The sequence below is a fragment of the Clavelina lepadiformis genome, chromosome 3 (assembly GCF_947623445.1).
Source record: "Clavelina lepadiformis chromosome 3, kaClaLepa1.1, whole genome shotgun sequence".
NCBI lineage: Eukaryota > Metazoa > Chordata > Ascidiacea > Aplousobranchia > Clavelinidae > Clavelina > Clavelina lepadiformis.
The window spans coordinates 19,639,343-19,659,808 of NC_135242.1; the positions used below are offsets into that span (position 1 = coordinate 19,639,343).

The 20,466-nt window shown below is 35.4% G+C and overlaps 3 protein-coding genes and 7 non-coding genes across 11 annotated transcripts; 9 read left to right on the plus strand and 1 right to left on the minus strand.

The window, feature by feature from the left end:
- Positions 1 to 434: 434 nt before the first annotated feature.
- On the minus strand, positions 435 to 3,579 carry LOC143449273 (uncharacterized). Of its 2 annotated transcripts, XM_076949391.1 has the most exons (6): positions 2,639 to 3,560; positions 2,355 to 2,447; positions 1,993 to 2,157; positions 1,831 to 1,917; positions 1,564 to 1,623; positions 444 to 1,413 (listed from the first exon to the last, which is right to left on the minus strand). In XM_076949391.1, exons 1-6 carry the CDS (start codon positions 2,715 to 2,717, stop codon positions 650 to 652), a joined length of 1,248 nt encoding a protein of 415 aa, XP_076805506.1. In that variant the 5' UTR covers positions 2,718 to 3,560; the 3' UTR covers positions 444 to 649. The 2 variants fall into 2 exon arrangements, with proteins under 2 accessions (XP_076805507.1, XP_076805506.1); XM_076949392.1 differs by lacking the exon at positions 1,831 to 1,917 and having other exon boundaries at positions 435 to 1,413; positions 2,639 to 3,579.
- A 1,304-nt stretch (positions 3,580 to 4,883) lies between these two features.
- On the plus strand, positions 4,884 to 7,303 carry LOC143450213 (thioredoxin-like protein 4A). Its single transcript, XM_076950663.1, has 3 exons — positions 4,884 to 5,135; positions 6,243 to 6,370; positions 6,467 to 7,303. Exons 1-3 carry the CDS (start codon positions 5,007 to 5,009, stop codon positions 6,636 to 6,638), a joined length of 429 nt encoding a protein of 142 aa, XP_076806778.1. The 5' UTR covers positions 4,884 to 5,006; the 3' UTR covers positions 6,639 to 7,303.
- LOC143450215 (migration and invasion enhancer 1-like) lies at positions 7,250 to 8,762 on the plus strand. Its single transcript, XM_076950664.1, has 4 exons — positions 7,250 to 7,384; positions 7,606 to 7,703; positions 7,996 to 8,072; positions 8,236 to 8,762. Exons 2-4 carry the CDS (start codon positions 7,634 to 7,636, stop codon positions 8,317 to 8,319), a joined length of 231 nt encoding a protein of 76 aa, XP_076806779.1. The 5' UTR covers positions 7,250 to 7,384; positions 7,606 to 7,633; the 3' UTR covers positions 8,320 to 8,762.
- Positions 8,763 to 12,344: 3,582 nt separating this feature from the next.
- Positions 12,345 to 12,417, plus strand: Trnar-ccu (transfer RNA arginine (anticodon CCU)). Its single transcript has one exon. It is a non-coding gene; the product is annotated as a tRNA-Arg (tRNA).
- A 718-nt stretch (positions 12,418 to 13,135) lies between these two features.
- Positions 13,136 to 13,208, plus strand: Trnar-ccu (transfer RNA arginine (anticodon CCU)). The gene has a single exon. It is a non-coding gene; the product is annotated as a tRNA-Arg (tRNA).
- A 1,339-nt stretch (positions 13,209 to 14,547) lies between these two features.
- Trnar-ccu (transfer RNA arginine (anticodon CCU)) lies at positions 14,548 to 14,620 on the plus strand. The gene has a single exon. It is a non-coding gene; the product is annotated as a tRNA-Arg (tRNA).
- Positions 14,621 to 16,870: 2,250 nt separating this feature from the next.
- Trnar-ccu (transfer RNA arginine (anticodon CCU)) lies at positions 16,871 to 16,943 on the plus strand. Its single transcript has one exon. It is a non-coding gene; the product is annotated as a tRNA-Arg (tRNA).
- An 838-nt stretch (positions 16,944 to 17,781) lies between these two features.
- On the plus strand, positions 17,782 to 17,854 carry Trnar-ccu (transfer RNA arginine (anticodon CCU)). The gene has a single exon. It is a non-coding gene; the product is annotated as a tRNA-Arg (tRNA).
- Positions 17,855 to 19,171: 1,317 nt separating this feature from the next.
- Trnar-ccu (transfer RNA arginine (anticodon CCU)) lies at positions 19,172 to 19,244 on the plus strand. Its single transcript has one exon. It is a non-coding gene; the product is annotated as a tRNA-Arg (tRNA).
- Positions 19,245 to 20,073: 829 nt separating this feature from the next.
- On the plus strand, positions 20,074 to 20,146 carry Trnar-ccu (transfer RNA arginine (anticodon CCU)). The gene has a single exon. It is a non-coding gene; the product is annotated as a tRNA-Arg (tRNA).
- The last annotated feature ends 320 nt before the right edge of the window (positions 20,147 to 20,466 follow it).

The following is a 20,466-nucleotide window of genomic DNA, read 5'->3' on the forward strand; positions in this document are numbered from 1 at the left end:
AAGACGTTTAACGGTGGATTTTTTCCACAGATCAAAGTAGTGGCCCCAGTACGCACTAGCCTGCCAGCAGACAACAAACCTTGCGGTGACTAAGTTAATGTTAAACGACCGGTTGAAGTCAAGCTGACATTTAAAAACTGTCAAAACATGAATTCTTCATCTGCGGTTTGGTTTAATGTTTAAACGTTTTGCTGGTATAAAGTCTTTCATATAAATCACTGACGGCGGCGTTGCCGTGGAAAGTTTTGGGCTCGAGAGCAAAAGAAAACTGTTCGGTGGAACATGAAGCTTGGTTACTTTATTTCCTTTCGCAAGGTGCACCCTCACTTGGTTTGATTGGGTCACTAAAACTATATGGGCTCGTGGGCGTCATCTCACCTGATCCCTTTAAACTACACCGCACTATTTGCACTTCAGTGTTGGATTATTTGAAACGAATGCATGCGAGATATGCGCATGAGAAATTATATCAAAGAGTATCCAAAAGAAAAAGAAATTAAAAAATTTGATAATACAACGGATGCTTTTATTGCAGTGCAAAGCATGAAGTACACGCCGTTGGTTTTCACATTAAACTTCATTTCTACAGAATTCTTTCTAGAAGGAAACGATAGGAAACAAAAGATGCGAAATACCATTTAACTTGTTTTCACTTCAAAGCTACTCTATTTTCCCGGATATTTTGCAAAGATCTTAAAGTGTTGTCTATACACTGGGATCTATCATCCGTGGTCAAATCCTCTGCCGACTCTAACATTCTTATTTCCTGTTCATAGTCTCTTATTGCGTCATCATAGTTTTGTGTTCTCGCATTCGCTTCGGCTCTTATTTGGTAGCACAGCGCCATCACGCGCCTTGTCCTACCCTCCACACCGTAAGCACTGTACATAATGAGCAAGGCGTATTTGCTTATCTCCAGACTATCACTGTGTCGATTGATGTAACCATAGCAACAAGCTAAATAGCATGCGCAATAAGCTTGGATTTCTGCTTTTAGGTGTCGATGGATTGTCTGGACTTTTTCCACTTCCTTCGAAAGGCCCCTCATCAGTGGTATGGCTTGCTTTTCGATTTCAGAACTAAAGTTATTCGTGTACATTGCAAAGACCACATTGCGGCATGCTTGGGCACACTCTTTGACGGTAATTAAACGTGAGTTCAAGTCAGATATGCTATTACTCAGGCTTAGCGCCCAGTCTATTAGTTTCAAAGATGTTTGGTAATGGTTCACTTCCAAAGTTTCAACAAAACTGATAACGTCACTGCATACGACATCACATGCATCTGTTAAGCTACGTGGTCTTATGGAGACGATGTCTGAAATGAGTCGAGTCTGCAGTTCTTCGGAATTGAGCTGTAAATTTTCTTTTAATGCTTTCAACTTTTCTGACACCAGTTCGCGGAAGGATAGATCTACGTCATTGATAAAAATGTTTGTCAGAATTATGATTTCAATTTTGGATAAAAGTGAAATGTCAGTATAGTACAGGCTTATATGAATACAAAAAGAATAATGACAAGCTGAATGCAAACATTTCTTTTAGAATGATATAGACAACTTACTTTTTTGACTTTCAAAGCTTTCTTTGGGTTCTGGATCTGGAAATGATCGTCTTGGTTTCACTATATTTCAATATAAAAATTCATACAGGTTACAGAGATAAGTCAGAAAACGCTGTGATATACTATACTGCTGGAAACTTAAATGCCATAACACTAATACACATCAACCGTAACGATAACAGTAACGCATGCTTGAGCATTATTTGCCAAGGTGCATTCCGACTTTCAACCCAAAAAACAGGTCCTGGTTTTGTGACGTAACCATACCTATAGGCAATCGATGAGATGGTTCCACAAACAACGACGATTGGCTTGTTGTTCGCTGCGGTGCCACCGGCATGCTTGTTTGATTTTCTTCAGTAGCAAATGATTTTAAAGTTTAACTGGCGATTGGGCATATAACGTTTACTTTTAAACATTGTCAAATACCTCTTTCTATTGTTTTATTTCTACTACTGTGTGAAAACCGTAGTGGAAGCGGCACGTAGCGTGGTTCGGTTTCAGGTTTTGGAATGACAGACTCATTTTGAATTTCAGCCTGTTGGATTACTTGGTCTATGTCTTCGTAAATATGAGAACAATCATATTCCTCGTCTGTAAACATAACCTGATAAACGCAATATAATGACCTAAAAGTCATAAAATTTGAGATTAGTGTAGATTTTATTGAAAGAAATTCATTGACCACGTAACTCTTTTCGGTTAGAAATGTTATTAGAAAAATGAAGTTTCTAATAGGCTAATTCTAAGTTCACTAAAGGCATTCGTGTATTGATAAACATGTTACTCACAAACTTCCGTTCCCAATTGCCTGCGTGGAGCTGGTCTTGGTCGATCAGACAACTGACGTACTAGCCTATTTGACTTCATGTGCCCAGGAAAAGCTGCCAATAAGTACAATGAAAATAACTGCAGCGTAATAAGCAAGCTAAAAACCAGAACCCAATAGAAGGTAACGATCTTAAGTGTTACCTTGAAGTAGCACGCCATAATTACTGTCTACTGCACATGCTTTACTATGCCAAGTATAGCCTAAGTTGTAAATAAATTTTAAGCATTGTTTTCATTGACTCACTAATGGAAGTTGAAGCACTTCTACTCCGAGGACGGGGCACTGGTTTGCGTGCTGGCAAGGTGGCCGACCTGCTGTTCATGATCGCATAAAATAACTGTTGCCTATGGTCAGGAAGTAACACTAATCTGTCTGCTGTCAAGTCAGTCTATCCTATAAAATACATTCATAAGCACAGGCTGGTTGCAAAGATAATGACGGAATCAAAAATACAACCAAAAATGCAGCAAAGAACATAACTTGTGTATCCTATCAAATGAATAATTATTATTGGTGTGACTTTTTGCCAGGCTAGTCATTCGGCTATGACGCATATTTACCATTATTTACCTGCGTCGCCGAATGCATTTTACAGCATAAACGCAAACGGTGTCCTTTTATTACAAAGTACAAACACCATTACGGTAGGTTACGAATAATGATAAGTTTACAATAAGCTCCAGGCGACATTAACCGTTTACTCATTGGTTGGCTGCAACTGCCTTTGTTCCCTTTTCTGGTTACACAGCAAAATATCCCATAATGATGTTCCTCAAAGCACTAAACCGTCGCATACAGGTGAGCAGCCAAGCATGGGATAAAAACATTTTTTGCAAGGTTAACTTAACTTTCAAAACGTTTAATATTTTCAAGTAAACATGGTTCTGAATGAAGCATTTAAAACGTAATTCTTAAGGTGTTACAAAAATAAAACACAATACAGCTATAGCCAAGTAGGCCTACATTATATAGCCCATTGGAGAAAATTCGAAGTAAAATATATCTTTCATCTTAAGCCAATAAATTTTCAGATCGGTTTTAAATTGGCGTACAAGCAATCTCTAGGGCAATCCGACATTTTGAATGTCCCACTTCCTAGCGAACGGTCATGAATCGGTCAATTGCCCCATCAAACTTGCCTGGGTTTGTTTGTTTCATATAGCAATGTACTGCACTTTTTGTAAACAGCATGTAAGACAAAAATAAATTGCTAAGCCTTTAGGTTTTTACTGTGAATGGTGCACCTGGAAATGCTGCTGCTGCAAATCTGACCCGTAACAACTACAAGTCAAAGTTGGAACCAACACAAATAAAACATACAAACACACCAACGAACGGTTACGGCGCTATTTCAGTGATATCCTTTCTGTGCCAAAGAATCTGCATTTAATTCTGATGCAATAGCCTATACTTAATTTCAAGTTGAACATCTCAATGAAGAATGTAGCTTTCAATTGGCTCGAATACCGTCTTTCCCGGCAATGACCCGGACATTTCATGGAAACATACATATCGTTACCTTTTCAGCATTTTATCACTATTCCATGCGCTAAATTTAGTAAAACTGCTAACGTTTGCAATGCTGCAATATTGAGAAAAACAAATTATGTGCAAGGCTAAAAGTGCCCAAAGTTGTTATATTTACGCACCCCATATCCATATACAAACTGATATCGCCACAGGTTTATTTTAGTCGCTGAATTGTTAAATAAAATGCACGCTTAATTCGAAAAATAGAAGCGAAGTGGACGTTCCTTTGTTAACATATGACACGCTAAACTAAAAATAGAAAATCCGGTGACTAGTGCGGATGTTGCAGTAGTACAATCACGTTTTTAAACGTGTAATTGCTCAAAACGTGGTTTAGGCAAATATTGTATGAATTCATGCACCCCTTTAAAATCGTTAGAAATATCGAATTAGCAGCTTTGTAAACTTCAACAATCTCTTTGACCAGACTAGAACAGCAGATTTGCATTTACCAGTAGTAGCATATAGTAGAAAGTGACATGTTTAAATCTCTTTTGTCTGGTCAAATAGATAACGTCATACTTCATAGAAACTATCAGTACATCCTTTATTTGCTTAACCTGTTTGAAACCTTTTGTCCACCAGTCCATAAGGTTGCCTACCGCCTCTCATAAAACTGTTGAAAAAAGAAAAACTGAGGCTCTTAAGTAATTTTCTAAACATTTAAAATTTTGAAAAAGTAAAAAATTTACAATTATGGCATTAAAAAGCGTCTGTTTGAAACAATGGCATGTTGTTGATTTTAATGCTTTTTTATCAAATACATTTTTTTGGAGATAGCTGTTGTAGATAGTTTAAGATACTTTGTTTTAACTGGTATTTTACTTCAACACCCTCATAAAGTATAACATTTACAATTTCAAACAGTTAACAGCAAAACATAGAATTACAACTACAACTTTTTCGATGGTATGAATTTATATGATCAGCTGGGGAAAAATTAAGACGTTTCGCCAACGTTCGATCAATCCCAGACTTTTCAGCTTTTAGTTTTTCAAGGGCTGGGGTGTGTTGGAAAGTTAAAATTTTTTGGGATATTCATCTTGTTTGCAGTTAAATAAAGGTAGACAAATTTGCAGACATGTCGTATATGTTACCGCATTTAACCAATGGCTGGCAGGTGGACCAGGCCATACTGAACGAACCAGAACGGGTTGTAGTCATTCGCTTTGGTCATGACTGGGATCCTGCCTGCATGAAAATGGATGAGGTAAACTTATTTTATCGCTATTTTGCTTTATAGATTTTACATCAATTACAATCTTAGTGTTACCAAATTTTACTTGAACTTATTCATGCCGGTATCGCATTCTTATAATTTGTTGTAACATAGCAATAGATCTTTAGAGTCCAATTGTAAAGTTCTTGTATTTTTGGAAGGTTGACAAAGGCAAATTGACTTAAGCTTTGATTAAATCATTTACAGTTTTTGAAGGAGATATGCATAAATTAAGCAATATACTTTCCATATTAAATCTCACTTGCACAGTTAGCAAACTTTTCAATCTAGGTTGAGTGTTACATAGCACACTGGTAAACCGATTAGCTGTCTCATGGCGGATAGCGCTGCCAACTTTAGGGGTGACAATCATATATGTCATTTTTATGCAACTTGTCTTGCTGTAAACAAAGATAAGTCAGCATTCAAAACATGGCAATTTTGACAAAATCTCAGGGGTACAAGTTCAGCACAATGACCTGTCACTGTCACAAGCCATTAACAATTAGGCTGCCACTATTTCACCAGACACGTAGCAAAATCGTGTGTTCGAAGCTATTTTCACAGTTTCTTACTTATCTAACTTAAATGTTATAACATATTAACTTAAACCTAACCTAAATCTACCTCCTAATCTAACTTTAACTCCAGTAAAACTTAAAACATCTAAAAAACGTTTTGCATTGCCATCTCCTATCTAACCGCCTATCTGTAACAACAGGTTGCTTGACCTAGTTATGATGAAATAGTCACTCTCCTCCAATTATTGCTCCTGTTCACAGATTTTAGTAGATATATTGGAATATGGGCAAGGCTTCATGTTTAAGCTAAACTGACAAGTGTAAAACGTGTCCATTGTAATTGAGGAAAAGTATTTAGAAATTGAATTTATGCAAAAATAAAGATTTCACTACTACAACATATGTGTCAAAAAAGTTTTATTTAATATGAACAAGCAAGCTTGCAGTTTTTTTGCAGATTAAGCCCATGATTTTTTACATGAATAGTAGTTTTTTTTGCTTACCAATTTCTCACACACCTGTTATTATAATTTAAATTTTATTTATAAACATTTGTGGCATCTCTTTTTTGTTTTAGACGCTCTACAGCATCGCTGACAAAGTAAAAAACTTTGCAGCAATCTATTTAGTTGACATTTCACAAGTGCCTGACTTCAATAAAATGTATGAGTTGTACGATCCTTGCACCTCAATGTTCTTTTACAGGTGAGAAAGGTCATGATAATGTTCAAGTAAATTTTAGTCCACTTTTGAATACTGTACTTGCAGTTAATCTAATGTTTTTATTGGGTCTCATAACAGGAACAAACATATCATGATTGATTTGGGAACCGGAAACAACAATAAAATCAACTGGCCGATGGAAGACAAGCAAGAAATGATAGACATTGTAGAAACCATATACAGAGGCGCTAGAAAGGGACGTGGTTTAGTTGTTTCACCAAAAGATTATTCAACCAAATACCGATACTAATATTTTTCTTTGCGTCTTCCACCATGTTTACTAGACAATGATGTGTTTACCAGATATAAACCAAAGCTGCTAAGCTGACTGCACCACACTGGAGTGTCAAGAGGCTTTTAAAACCGATCACTTGTATACATTTCTCATTTCCATGAATACAATATACAGGCAAAAGAAAACTTATATTTGTTTTTCTGCTATGTGCCGCTTGAAAGTATTGGATTTATATGGATGAGGCTAAAATTAATAATATTTCAGTTGTGGCTGACATGATTGAGGTTTTGGTAACCCCTTTTGTGAAGCATTACTTCACAAATAATTTAGGGCAAGTCTTTTTTATCTTTCCATTTAATGTTGTTTTTTCATCACTATAAGTGCAGTTGCTATTCACATGCTCAAGTGCTTCATTTCCAGCTCTTATTCTTTGTCTGGTTTGTGTTTGATCATCCACTTTAGAATGCTGTTCAGTATACAAGTCCTTAGTATGGCCACGTCACTAGTACTTAAACGTTTTTTTTTTGGTTACCTATGCTTAGTTAGGTTTGGTATGGCCAGTTGATGAACTGAACTATGAAAGGATTTTTGCTGAAAGAAGTTTTTCGAAAATTACTGTTTAGTGATTTGTCATTATGTGTGCAGTTTTAATGATGTACTTCGTTCTACCTTTTTAGCAATTTAGGTTTGTTATTTATTAAATCAGTTGCTGTTGTAATAATGTCGGAAACAAAGAATGTGGAGGTATCGATTGAATACTGGTAAGGATGAAACATTGATTAGAATCTGTCAAAATACATGATTTCAATACAATACAGTTTTCAATACAGATTTTGCACTTGGACTTTGCTGGTTATGGTAAAAAATAGAAATACCACCATGCATCTAAGAAGTGTACAATGCACATAACATTGGTCTTACATTGTCAATATGTTCTGTAACTAGTCAAAGTACTGATATATTTTCACCTGTGTATTGACAGTGGTAGCTGAGGCTACTATGGGCGCTTCATGGAACTGAAGTCGGTCCTTGAATCCAAATTTGACAACATAGTGATTAGTGGATTTGTAGGTCGTGAAGGTAAATATGTTTTGGCTATTGTAATCGTATCAAATAGTTTAATAAGACTTTAACAGGAGTAGAATTGTGTGTTATCATATGCGAAGTTTCTGCTTAGCCACATTTTTGTGTGAATACTTGATGCTTTATCATCTTTGTATCATAAATGAAACTAATTAGCCATCAATACCTGAAATGTTTGTATACTATTACAGGTTTAGGTGTTTTGTTTGTCACATTTGTTATGCTTACCTTTACTCCTTAGCTACAATTGTTACAAATTTTCTCACTTTCATATCTCTTCCTTTGCTAGGTTCTTATGAGGTGTCCATTAACGGTGCACTTGTCTTTTCAAAATTAACTACGTATGGTTTTCCGTATGATGCAGATGTAAGCAAGATTCTGTCTGTGTACCAGTAGTATTTTACACTTGCGGAATTGGCAAATATCATATCAATTTAATTTATTTAATTGCATGTAAAAGGTTACTGTTATTAGTTTATGCTTTTTATGTAATACTATAACAATAGCTTAATGTTTATTTTGTGCGTAGATTGAAAAAGCAATTGCAGCTGCTCAAAGTAATGAGGAAGTTGCCACAATTAGCAACAGCCAATCACCGTGCATCATTTTGTAATGATTTTCTTTAATGGATTTTGTTTTAGACGGTCACTTTGCATAAAATTAAATATACAACTTATCATATTTTGTTCGCTCTCTTCCACAGTATTAAATATCTGACCTTTCATTAGTTACACGAATTAGCACACTGTTTATTTAATCTCTGCCTTTAGCAAATCATTGATGTATTTGGCATTATCTCGTATAGTTAATGATCCAATTAGATGTGTTAATAATTCTTCATGATGAATTTGGTACTTTCGCGGATTTGCTGCTTGTCTGTGGTTACCTCAATATATCTTCATTTGTGTGTGATACCATTTTATTTTGTGTTTTCATTTTCGCAAGATGGTTTAATGACGGTTTGAAGTGAAAGTGGTGACAACCATCAATTCAGACCCGATGTGTATTTACCACTGCGATTGTTTGGAACGAAATAAAACCACTACTGTTCAAAAATTCCCACCTGGTTTTTGTAGAAGGGAAGATTAGACCGCTTTTAATTGCAAAAACTTCAACTAAACTAAGTCAAGGAAGAGAAATATTGTTTCTTTTTTTTCTTTACCGGCGAGTCAAGTTAAACGTCTATTGAGTATCTTTTAGTCATAAGAGACCGTGATACAGGTTGGGAAGACGTAAAATAGGACTACAATTAAAAAACGAAACTTTACAACAACTATTAGGTAACTTACAAGGCAAGTATTTTATAATCGCGATTTTATGATTTTTTCAAGCGTGTGCTGGGATTCACAAATTAGGATTGCAATCGTAAAATGAAAGTATTTTGAAAGAATAATTCTGTGCACTTCACTTCATTCTAACTCATTTTAATGATTTTAATTTATCAAATTTTCGTTCCTTCTCGGTGGCCAAATGGGTATAAGGCATTTGCTTCCTAAGCCAGAGATTGTGGGTTGGAGTCCCACCCGAGTCGCCAAGTAATTATATTCTATCGAGGATTAAAAGCGATTTCGTACTTTTTCTTGCACGTTTTCAAAATTCTGAAATTACTCATACAATACTTGTGATCTTTTAAAGAAGTTGGGATGTTGTATGTTCAGTGTAGGCACAAAATTGGTTTATTTGGTCCGAGTTTTATGCTTACTGCAAAAATGTCATCAAGGTATATCCCTTGTAGATTTTCGGTTTGTTTGCGATATTTTCATTAAACGTTTTCATCTCAACGCAGGCTAAAAGAAATTTAAAAAAATCTAAGCCGAGTAGATATTAAGACTTCTAAGTTGTTTTATCTTAGAATGTATAAACCAGTTTGAAGCAGAATAAGCGCTAGAAAAAAATACGTTCACGTTCTGCTTTAATGTTGATTAATTTAAACCTTGAAATTTGTTTAAAAAGCGAAGCTGTAACTATATCCACAAGCCCGGTGGCCTAATGGATAAGTCATTGGCCTCCTAAGCCAGGGATTTTGGGTTCGAGTCCCACTCGGGTTGTTAACAACATTTAAACTAAAGATTGTCACAAGAAAAAGAACTACCAAAAATGCTAAACTTCAACATGTTTCGGACTGCTACAGAACCATGTCAAATTTAGTTAGCTGTTGAAAAATATACAAATACATTAGACGATTTGGACGAGACCAAAAGAGCTTTTGCAATGCTGTATTCGTAGTTAGGTACCAGCTTGCTTTATCCATATCATTCCCTTGTGACCTAACTTTGCAGAGTCGGTTAAACGATTGCATTTTTGTGCAATTGCTGTAAATAAATGTTTTCTAGAGTTTATTTGCTTCATTTGTGAGATAATGATTTCCATGAGCAAATCTTTCATGCACTGTGTAGGTCAGCATTTAATCATAGTCTGTCAAAGTTAATGGTGCAGAAGTTTGTATTTTAACTTTATATTCCCAGATATAATCTTTTAAAGTGCCCCAGATTTAAAAATATATAGCGTGATTAAGTTTAATCACGGAGTTTGCAAAAGATTAAAACTGCATTAAGTTCTCCATTTTGAAGTTGGGGTGTTGGTTGATTCAATGTAGGTGCAAAATTGGTCCGAGTTTTAAAAATATTGTAAAAGTACCATCAATGTTCATCTCATGAATTTATTTTTGGTTTGTCAATGAAATTTTTGTAAAATGTTTTCTCTTTAACATGGGTTAAAAATTAGTTTGCAAGAGGCAGTCCAAGTGGATTTTAAGGTTTCTCAATTGCATTTTCTAGAATGTTTACACTTTAAAGCAGACCAAGACCCAAAGTAAAATATGTCCACGTCTTGCGTTAATGTAAATGAATAAAAAGAACTTCATGTTTAAAAAATAAATCTGTAACTTCATCCACAAGCTCCGTTTGCCTTATGGCGATTGTAATAGTGAATTGTAATAAGTTATATAATTAGCATTTTGATAAGCGATTGTGTGTTCTCCAGTTGCATAAAGGATTGGCCTCCCAAATCAGGGATCGTAGCTTTGAGTCCCATCCGAGGTGTTCCTGAGTTTCAAATTAAAAATTATACAAAGAAGTGAAAATATCCCCCACCAATACAGGGATAAGTGCTTTTTGTTCAAGTTTGCTTAAAATGAGAAGCAAAGCCAAAAACAAAGGTAACCTTAAATCAAAGATCAGTAAATATACTTGTGAAAGGACTTTTTAATAATATATATTGATTAAGAATTTTTTACCAAAATAATTTATTTTCCGCATAGGAATGTCACAGATTAGGCTACAGCACACAAACTGGTAAAAATAAGAATGCTTTATTTATTTACTTTTAATTTTAAAAGCTTTATTACCCTTTATAATTGTGTGTCATAAGAAACATTTCACTACTATTAAACTCGAATTAAAAAGGATTCACTAAATTCTGTCCTAGACGGAATGTTAAAGTTTTTAAATAGTTCTAATCAATGCAGGTTTAAAGAAACAGGACTATGTCTGACCGCAGCTACCGTAGGGCTATATAATTATTTTGTCGCCTCTTTGGCCTAATGGATAAGGCATTGGTCTCCTAAGCGAAGGATTGTGGGTTCGAGTCCCACCCGAGATGCTTGGCTTTAATTTTGCGACAACTGTTTTGCTTGCTTCTTTATACTTGTGTGTCACAAGAAATATTCTACTGCTACTACTTGATCCAAATACCTGAGTCTCCAATATTGTTTCTTTTTTGTGACGTACAATACGAACCAAGATTTACGTAATAATTAAGCGATAATTTTTTATTATTGCCATTTATTTATGGCAATAACTGCTTAACCGTTACATATTAGTACAAATCCTTTCACCAATGTACTTATTGGCATCTACTCCTTGATTTAAGCAAACTTGTGTTTGGCCTTGGCCTCACTTTAACTAAATCATGTTTTAAACCAGCGTGGTCCAACTTCTTTTCATCGCGGGCCAAAATCAGAAAATTTTTTTACCTTGCGGGCCAATGTTTTTAAATTAGAACTGAAGAAATGTGAAATTAGAACTGAAAAACAATGTGACATTGATATTAGAACAGAAATTAGAATAGTTCAAAATTTAGCTATTAAATGCTGATCAATGTGACATCTGCGGTCGAGGTTCTTCCTCGACAATAGCGACTATCAAAGCTGACTATCAGTTGGCGGGCCAAAAAATCAGTGCTCGCGGGCCAACTTTGGCCCGCGGGCCTGCAGTTGGACCACGCTGTTTTAAACTACGACAGATCCTCGTCAAGCTCGGTGTAATCTAGGCATTGAGAATGCGTTGAGATTTCCATTTTGAAGTTGGGGTGATGACTTTTCAGGTTATTTGGAAAATTTGTTTGACTTGATCGGAATTTTAAAATACTGCGAAAGTGTCACCAACTTATATTTCATATAGATTTTCGGTGTGTATGTAATGTTTATCAAATGCTTCTCTTCAACGTGGGCTGAAAAGAAATTTGCAAGATTCCGTCCAAATGGATTTTAAGGTTTCTAGATTGTTTTATCTTAAAATTTTTCCCAATCACTTTCAAGCAGAGTAAGCTCCACATCGAAATGATTTCATGTTCTGCTTTATTTTTAACGTTTAGACTTTTGTGTTTGTTTAAAAAGTAAAGTGATTTAGTAGTACACAAGCCCCGGTGGCCTAATGGATAAGGCATTGGCCTCCTAAGCCAAGGATTGTGGGTTCGAGTCCCACCCGGGGTGCTTGAATTTGATTTTGCGACAACTGTTTTCTTTGCTTCTCTATACTTGTATGTATGGAAGTAACTGCTTAACTATTGCATATTAGCACAAATCCTTTCATCAATATAGTTACTGGCATCTATTCTTTGATTTAAGCAAACTTCTTTTTGGACTTGCCCTAGCTTTAACTAAATCATGTTTTAAACTACGACAGACCCTCGTCATGCTCGGTGTAGTCTAGGCATTTAGTCATATAGTTGTGTAGTTCAAATTCAAACCTGGTTGTGTAGTCTCTTTTGAAACGCACTGAATTTAAAAGCAGAGTCATAAGTTTTCATCGTGGCAACTACAAAAGTTTAGGAATGCGATGAGTTTTCCATTTTGAAGTTGGGGTGACGGCTTTTCAGTGTAGCGGTTTTTAAGTTCATTTGGAAAATTTGTTTGATTTGATCAGAGTTTTAAAACACTGCGAAAGTGTCACCAACTTATATTTCATGTAAATTTTCGGTGTCTATGTTATGTTTTTGTCTAATGCTTCTTTTCAATGTGGGCTGAAAAGAAATTTGCAAAAACCTTTCCAAATAGATTTTAAGGTTTCTAGATTGTTTTATCCTAAAAAGTTTGTCAATCACCTTGAAGCAGAATAAGCGCCAGATGAAAATGATTTCACGTTCTATTTTATTTTAAAGTTTAGACTTTTATTTTTCTTTAAAAAGTAAAGTCAATTCGTGTTCCGCATGCCCCGGTGGCCTAATGGATAAGGCATTGGCCTCCTAAGCCAGGGATTGTGGGTTCGAGTCCCATCTGGGGTGCTATTGGAATGCATTTTGCGACGGCTGATTGTACCTTTTTGAACGATCGGGAAGACTTTTGTAAACTTTCACTCGCAGTCATCGTTGGTGTATGTAAACTTTCAGGAGAGGTAAAATATAAACCGGATAACTTATTCAGCAACTGTTGTGGCTGAAAAGTAACAAGTTTGTTTCTCTGCAACCTAAAGTTTATCCGTTAAAATTCTATCCGTCGTATTGACTTGTCATCTTGCCATGAATAAGCTTCCATACAATCAGTTCGCAAATTGAAAGCAGATGACCAAGTAAGAATCTTTATATTTCGGCTTCGTTCCAATGAGGAACCTTAAATCAAACACAAAAACTAAACAAGGTAAGCTTGTGTGGAAGACGGAAAATCCGGATGTAAAATCAAACAACATAAACAATTGACTTTATTGCAAAAATATAACATTTGCATTTATAATTATTATATACGCCGTTAAAATTTTTTAACAAAAATGAGACATGGTTTTGAATGACTTTTTGTTCAGGGACGTACGAGCTCTCCTGTTTTAATAACAAATCTAGCGCTGTATTGTTTGGTTTCGTCATTTGTTTTTAAAATTTTGAATTCACTAAGAGCAATATTATAACTGTCAGAATTTTCCAAGCAAGTGCTACTTAACATTTCTTCACAAAAAGTAGTTGCACCACAACCACGTGATATGGACGTGCAAGTTAATATACCACTTTTTCCAATGAGGGTTTTGGACACAAGCGGTTTCGTATTGAAATAGTTAGCGATTTTGAATAATACATATTTCAACAATGATTTTTTGACTTAATTACTATCACTCAACTTGCTTCATACAAATAACTAAAACGATCGTTTTCCGACAGTTTATTTTAAAACCCCTAGTTTCGAAAGTAATGTCACCAATGTTTCATTGGTTATCTATTAGTAACAATAAGGACTTTATTACATCTCCTAGTGTGTCGCTGTAAAAGTACCAGAAAACGTAAATTTTATGTATATTTGCGGCTTGTATGTATTATATCTTTGACCAATATTTTCTTCTTAACTCGAATTAAAAACAAATTCATAGTTGTATTCAATGCAGATTTAAAGAAACAGGACTATGTCTGACCCCGACTCCAAGAAATGATAAAAATATAGAACATTGGAGAATGCTTGCTGCCTCAGGCAGGTATCTGATGGTGGGAAAAGAAGAATTAATGTAAGATGATTGATTCTGTATGACTTTAAAGCAAATTAAATGTCTGAATACAATAAACCATCACATTTCGCTTCAATCTTAACAAGTTTAGACCTATATGTGGGTGTTTGTGTAAGAGGTAAATCTGTTACTATTTTGTCGCCTCGGTGGCCTAATGGATAAGGCATTGGCCTCCTAAGCCAAGGATTGTGGGTTCGAGTCCCACCCGGGGTGCTTGACATTGATTTTGCGACAACTGTATTGCTGCTTCTTTATACTTGTGCGTGACAAGAAATATTCTGCTACTACTATTTGATCCAAATACCAGAGTCACCCATATTGTTTCTTTGATTGTGACGTTCTATACAAACCACGATTGACGTCTTAATTATGCGATGATTTTTATTTTTGCCATTTATTTATGGCAATAACTGCTTAACCATTACATATTAGCACAATTCCTTTCACCAATGTACTTATTGGCATCTACTCCTTGATTTAAGCAAACTTGTGTTTGGACTTGCCCTCACTTTAACTAAATCATGTTTTAAACTACGACAGACCCTCGTCATGCTCGGTGTAGTCTAGGCAATTAGTCATATAGTTGTGTAGTTCAAATTCAAACCTGGGTGTGTAGTCTCTTTTGAAACGCACTGAGTTTGAAAGCTGAGTCATAAATTTTGATCGTGACAACTGCAAAAGATTAGAACTGCGTTGAGTATTCTATTTTGAAGTTGGGGTGACGGTTTTTGAGTGTATTTGAAATACTTGGAAAATTTGGTTGATTTGATCCGAGTTTTAAAATACTGCGAAAGTGTCATCAACTTATATTTCATATAGATTTTCGGTGTGTATGTAATGTTTGTCAAATGCTTCTCTTCAACGTGGGCTGAAAAGAAATTTGCAAGATTCCGTCCAAATGGATTTTAAGGTTTCTAGATTGTTTTATCCTGAAATGTTTTCACTCACCTTGAAGCAGAATAAGCGCCAGAATAAAATGGCTGCACGTTTTATTTTATAAGTTTAGACTTTTGTGTTTGTTTAAAAAGTAAAGTTGTTTGGTAGTACGCAAGCCCCGGTGGCCTAATGGATAAGGCATTTGCCTCCTAAGCCAGGGATTGTGGGTTCGAGTCCCCCCCGGGGTGCTTCTTGAATACATGTTTTTACAGCTGATTGTACCTTTATGGACGATCTGGAAAAGTGTTGTAAACTTTCACATGCAGTAATCGTTGGTGTATGTAAACTTTCGTGAAAAGTAAAATATCAACCGCATAATTTACTCAACAACTGTTGTGGCCGAATAGGAACAAATTTGTCCCTCTGAAACCTGAAGTTTATCCGTTAAAATTCTATCCGTTGTATTGACTTGTCATCTTGCAATGAATAAGCTTCCATACAATCAGTTCGCAAATTGAAAGCAGATGACCAAGTAAGAATCTTTATATTTCGGCTTCGTTCCAATGAGGAACCTTAAATCAAACACAAAAACTAAACAAGGTAAGCTTGTGTGGAAGTCAGAAAATCCGGATGTAAAATCAAACAACATAAACAATTGACTTCATTGCAACAATATAACATTTGCATTTATAATTATTATATACGACGTTAAAATTTTTTTAACAAAAATGAGACATGGTTTTGAATGACTTGTTGTTCAGGGACGTACGAGCTCTCCTGTTTTAATAACAAAGCTAGCGCTGTATAGTTTGGTTTCGTAATTTCTTTGTAAAATTTTGAATTCACTAAGAGCAATATTATAACTGTCAGAATTTTCCAAGCAAGTGCTACTTAACATTTCTTCACAAAAAGTAGTTGCACCACAACCACGTGATATGGACGTGCAAGTTAATATACCACTTTTTCCAATGAGGGTTTTGGACACAAGCGGTTTCGTATTGAAATAGTTAGCGATTTTGAATAATACATATTTCAACAATGATTTTTTGACTTAATTACTATCACTCAATTTGCTTCATACAAATAACTAAAACGATCGTTTTCGACAGTTTATTTTAAAACCCCTAGTTTCGAAAGTAATGTCACCAATGTTTAATTGGTTATCTATTAGTAACAATAAGGACTTTATTACATCTCCAAGTGTGTCGCTGTAAAAGTACCAAAAAACGTAAATTTTATGTATATTTGCGGCTTGTATGTATTATATCTTTGACGAATATTTTCTTCTTAACTCGAATTAAAAACAAATTCATAGTTGTAATCAATGCAGATTTAAAGAAACAGGACTATGTCTGACCCCGACTCCAAGAAATGATAAAAATAGAGAACATTGGAGAATGCTTGCTGCCTCAGGCAGGTATCTGATGGTGGGAAAAGAAGAATTAATGTAAGATGATTGATTCTGTATGACTTTGAAGCAAATTAAATGTCTGAATACAATAAACCATCACATTTCGCTTCAATCTTAACAAGTTTAGACCTATATGTAGGTGTTTGTGTAAGAGGTAAATCAGTTACTATTTTGTCGCCTCGGTGGCCCAATGGATAAGGCATTGGCCTCCTAAGCCAAGGATTGTGGGTTCGAGTCCCACCCGGGGTGCTTGACATTGATTTTGCGACAACTGTATTGCTGCTTCTTTATACTTGTGTGTCACAAGAAATATTCTGCTACTACTATTTGATCCAAATACCAGAGTCACCCATATTGTTTCTTTGATTGTGACGTTCTATACAAACCACGATTGACGTCTTAATTATGCGATGATTTTTATTTTTGCCATTTATTTATGGCAATAACTGCTTAACCATTACATATTAGTACAAATCCTTTCACCAATGTACTTATTGGCATCTACTCCTTGATTTAAGCAAACTTGTGTTTGGACTTGCCCTCACTTTAACTAAATCATGTTTTAAACTACGACAGACCCTCGTCATGCTCGGTGTAGTCTAGGCAATTAGTCATATAGTTGTGTAGTTCAAATTCAAACCTGGGTGTGTAGTCTCTTTTGAAACGCACTGAGTTTGAAAGCTGAGTCATAAATTTTGATCGTGACAACTTCAAAAGATTAGGACTGCGTTGAGTATTCTATTTTGAAGTTGGGGTGACGGTTTTTGAGTGTATTTGAAATATTTAGAAAATTTGGTTGACTTGATCCGAGTTTTAAAATACTGCGAAAGTGTCATCAACTTATATTTCATATAGATTTTCGATGTGTATGTAATGTTTATCAAATGCTTCTCTTCAACGTGGGCTGAAAAGAAATTTGCAAGATTCCGTCCAAATGGATTTTAAGGTTTCTAGATTGTTTTATCCTGAAATGTTTCCACTCACCTTGAAGCAGAATAAGCGCCAGAATAAAATGGCTGCACGTTTTATTTTATAAGTTTAGACTTTTGTGTTTGTTTAAAAAGTAAAGTTGTTTGGTAGTACGCAAGCCCCGGTGGTCTAATGGATAAGGCATTGGCCTCCTAAGCCAGGGATTGTGGGTTCGAGTCCCCCCCGGGGTGCTTCTTGAATACATGTTTTTACAGCTGATTGTACCTTTATGGACGATCTGGAAAAGTGTTGTAAACTTTCACATGCAGTAATCGTTGGTGTATGTAAACTTTCGTGAAAAGTAAAATATCAACCGCATAATTTACTCAACAACTGTTGTGGCCGAATAGGAACAAATTTGTCCCTCTGAAACCTGAAGTTTATCCGTTAAAATTCTATCCGTTGTATTGACTTGTCATCTTGCAATGAATAAGCTTCCATACAATCAGTTCGCAAATTGAAAGCAGATGACCAAGTAAGAATCTTTATATTTAGGCTTCGTTCCAATGAGGAACCTTAAATCAAACACAAAAACTAAACAAGGTAAGCTTGTGTGGAAGTCGGAAAATCCGGATGTAAAATCAAACAACATAAACAATATAACATTTGCATTTATAATTATTATATACGACGTTAAAATTTTTTTAACAAAAATGAGACATGGTTTTGAATGACTTTTTGTTCAGGGACGAGCTCTCCTGTTTTAATAACAAATCTAGCGCTGTATAGTTTGGTTTCGTAATTTGTTTTTAAAAATTTGAATTCACTAAGAGCAATATTATAACTGTCAGAATTTTCCAAGCAAATGCTACTTAACATTTCTTCACAAAAAGTAGTTGCACCAGAACCACGTGATATGGACGTGCAAGTTAATATACCACTTTTTCCAATGAGGGTTTTGGACGCAAGCGGTTTCGTATTGAAATAGTTAGCGATTTTGAATAATACATATTTCAACAATGATTTTTTGACTTAATTACTATCACTCAATTTGCTTCATACAAATAACTAAAACAATCGTTTCCGACAGTTTATTTTAAAACCCCTAGTTTCGAAAGCAACGTCACCAATGTTTCATTGGTTATCTATTAGTAACAATAAGGACTTTATTACATCTCCAAGTGTGTCGCTGTAAAAGTACCAAAAAACGTAACTTTTATGTATATTTGCGGCTTGTATGTATTATATATTTGACCAATATTTTCTTCTTAATTTGAATTAAAAACAAATTCATAGTTGTATTCAATGCAAATTTAAAGAAACAGGACTATGTCTGACCCCGACTCCAAGAAATGATAAAAATAGAGAACATTGGAGAATGCTTACTGCCTCAGGCAGGTATCTGATGGTGGGAAAAGAAGAATTAATGTAAGATGATTGATTCTGTATGAATTTGAAGCAAATTAAATGTCTGAATACAATAAACCATCACATTTCGCTTCAATCTTAACAAGTTTAGACCTATATGTGGGTGTTTGTGTAAGAGGTAAATCTGTTACTATTTTGTCGCCTCGGTGGCCTAATGGATAAGGCATTGGCCTCCTAAGCCAAGGATTGTGGGTTCGAGTCCCACCCGGGGTGCTTGACATAGATTTTGCGACAACTGTTTTGCTGCTTCTTTATACTTGTGCGTGACAAGAAATATTCTGCTACTACTATTTGATCCAAATACCTGAGTCACCCATATTGTTTCTTTGATTGTGACGTTCTATACAAACCACGATTGACGTCATAATTATGCGATGATTTTTTATTTTTCCACTTATTTATGGTAATAACTGCTTAACCATTACATATTAGTACAAATCCTTTCACCAATGTACTTATTGGCATCTACTCCTTGATTTAAGCAAACTTGTGTTTGGACTTGCCCTCACTTTAACTAAATCATGTTTTAAACTACGACAGATCCTCGTCATGCTCGGTGTAGTCTAGGCATTTATTCATATAGTTGTGCAGTTTAATTTAACACCTGGGTGTATGTTCTCTTTTGAAACGCACTGGATTTGAAAGCTGAGTCATAAATTTTGATCATGGTGTCAACAAAGATTAGGACTGCATGGAGTTTTCCATTTTGAAGTTTGGGGTGATGGTTTTTCAGTGAATTTGGAAAATTTGGTTGATTTGATCCGAGTTTTAAAATACTGCGAAAGTATCATCAACTTATATTTCATATAGATTTTCGGTGTGTATGTAATGTTTGTCAAATGCTTCTCTTCAACGTGGGCTGAAAAGAAATTTGCAAGATTCCGTCCAAATTGATTTTAAGGTTTCTAGATTGTTTTATCCTGAAATGTTTCCACTCACCTTGAAGCAGAATAAGCGCCAGAATAAAATGGCTGCACGTTTTATTTTATAAGTTTAGACTTTTGTGTTTGTTTAAAAAGTAAAGTTGTTTAGTAGTCCGCAAGCCCCGGTGGCCTAATGGATAAGGCATTGGCCTCCTAAGCCAAGGATTGTGGGTTCGAGTCCCACCCGGGGTGCCTCTTGAATACATTCTTTACGGCTGATTGTACCTTTGTGGACGATCTGGAAAAGTGCTGTAAACTTTCACATGCAGTAATCGTTGGTGTATGTAAACTTTCGTGTTAAGTAAAATATCAACCGCATAATTTGTTCAACAACTGTTGTGGCCGAATAGGAACAAATTTGTCCCTCTGAAACCTAAAGTTTATCCGTTAAAATTCTATCCGTTGTATTGACTTGTCATCTTGCCATGAATAAGCTTCCATGCAATCAGTTCGCAAATTGAAAGCAGATGACCAAGTAAGAATCTTTATATTTCGGCTTCGTTCCAATGAGG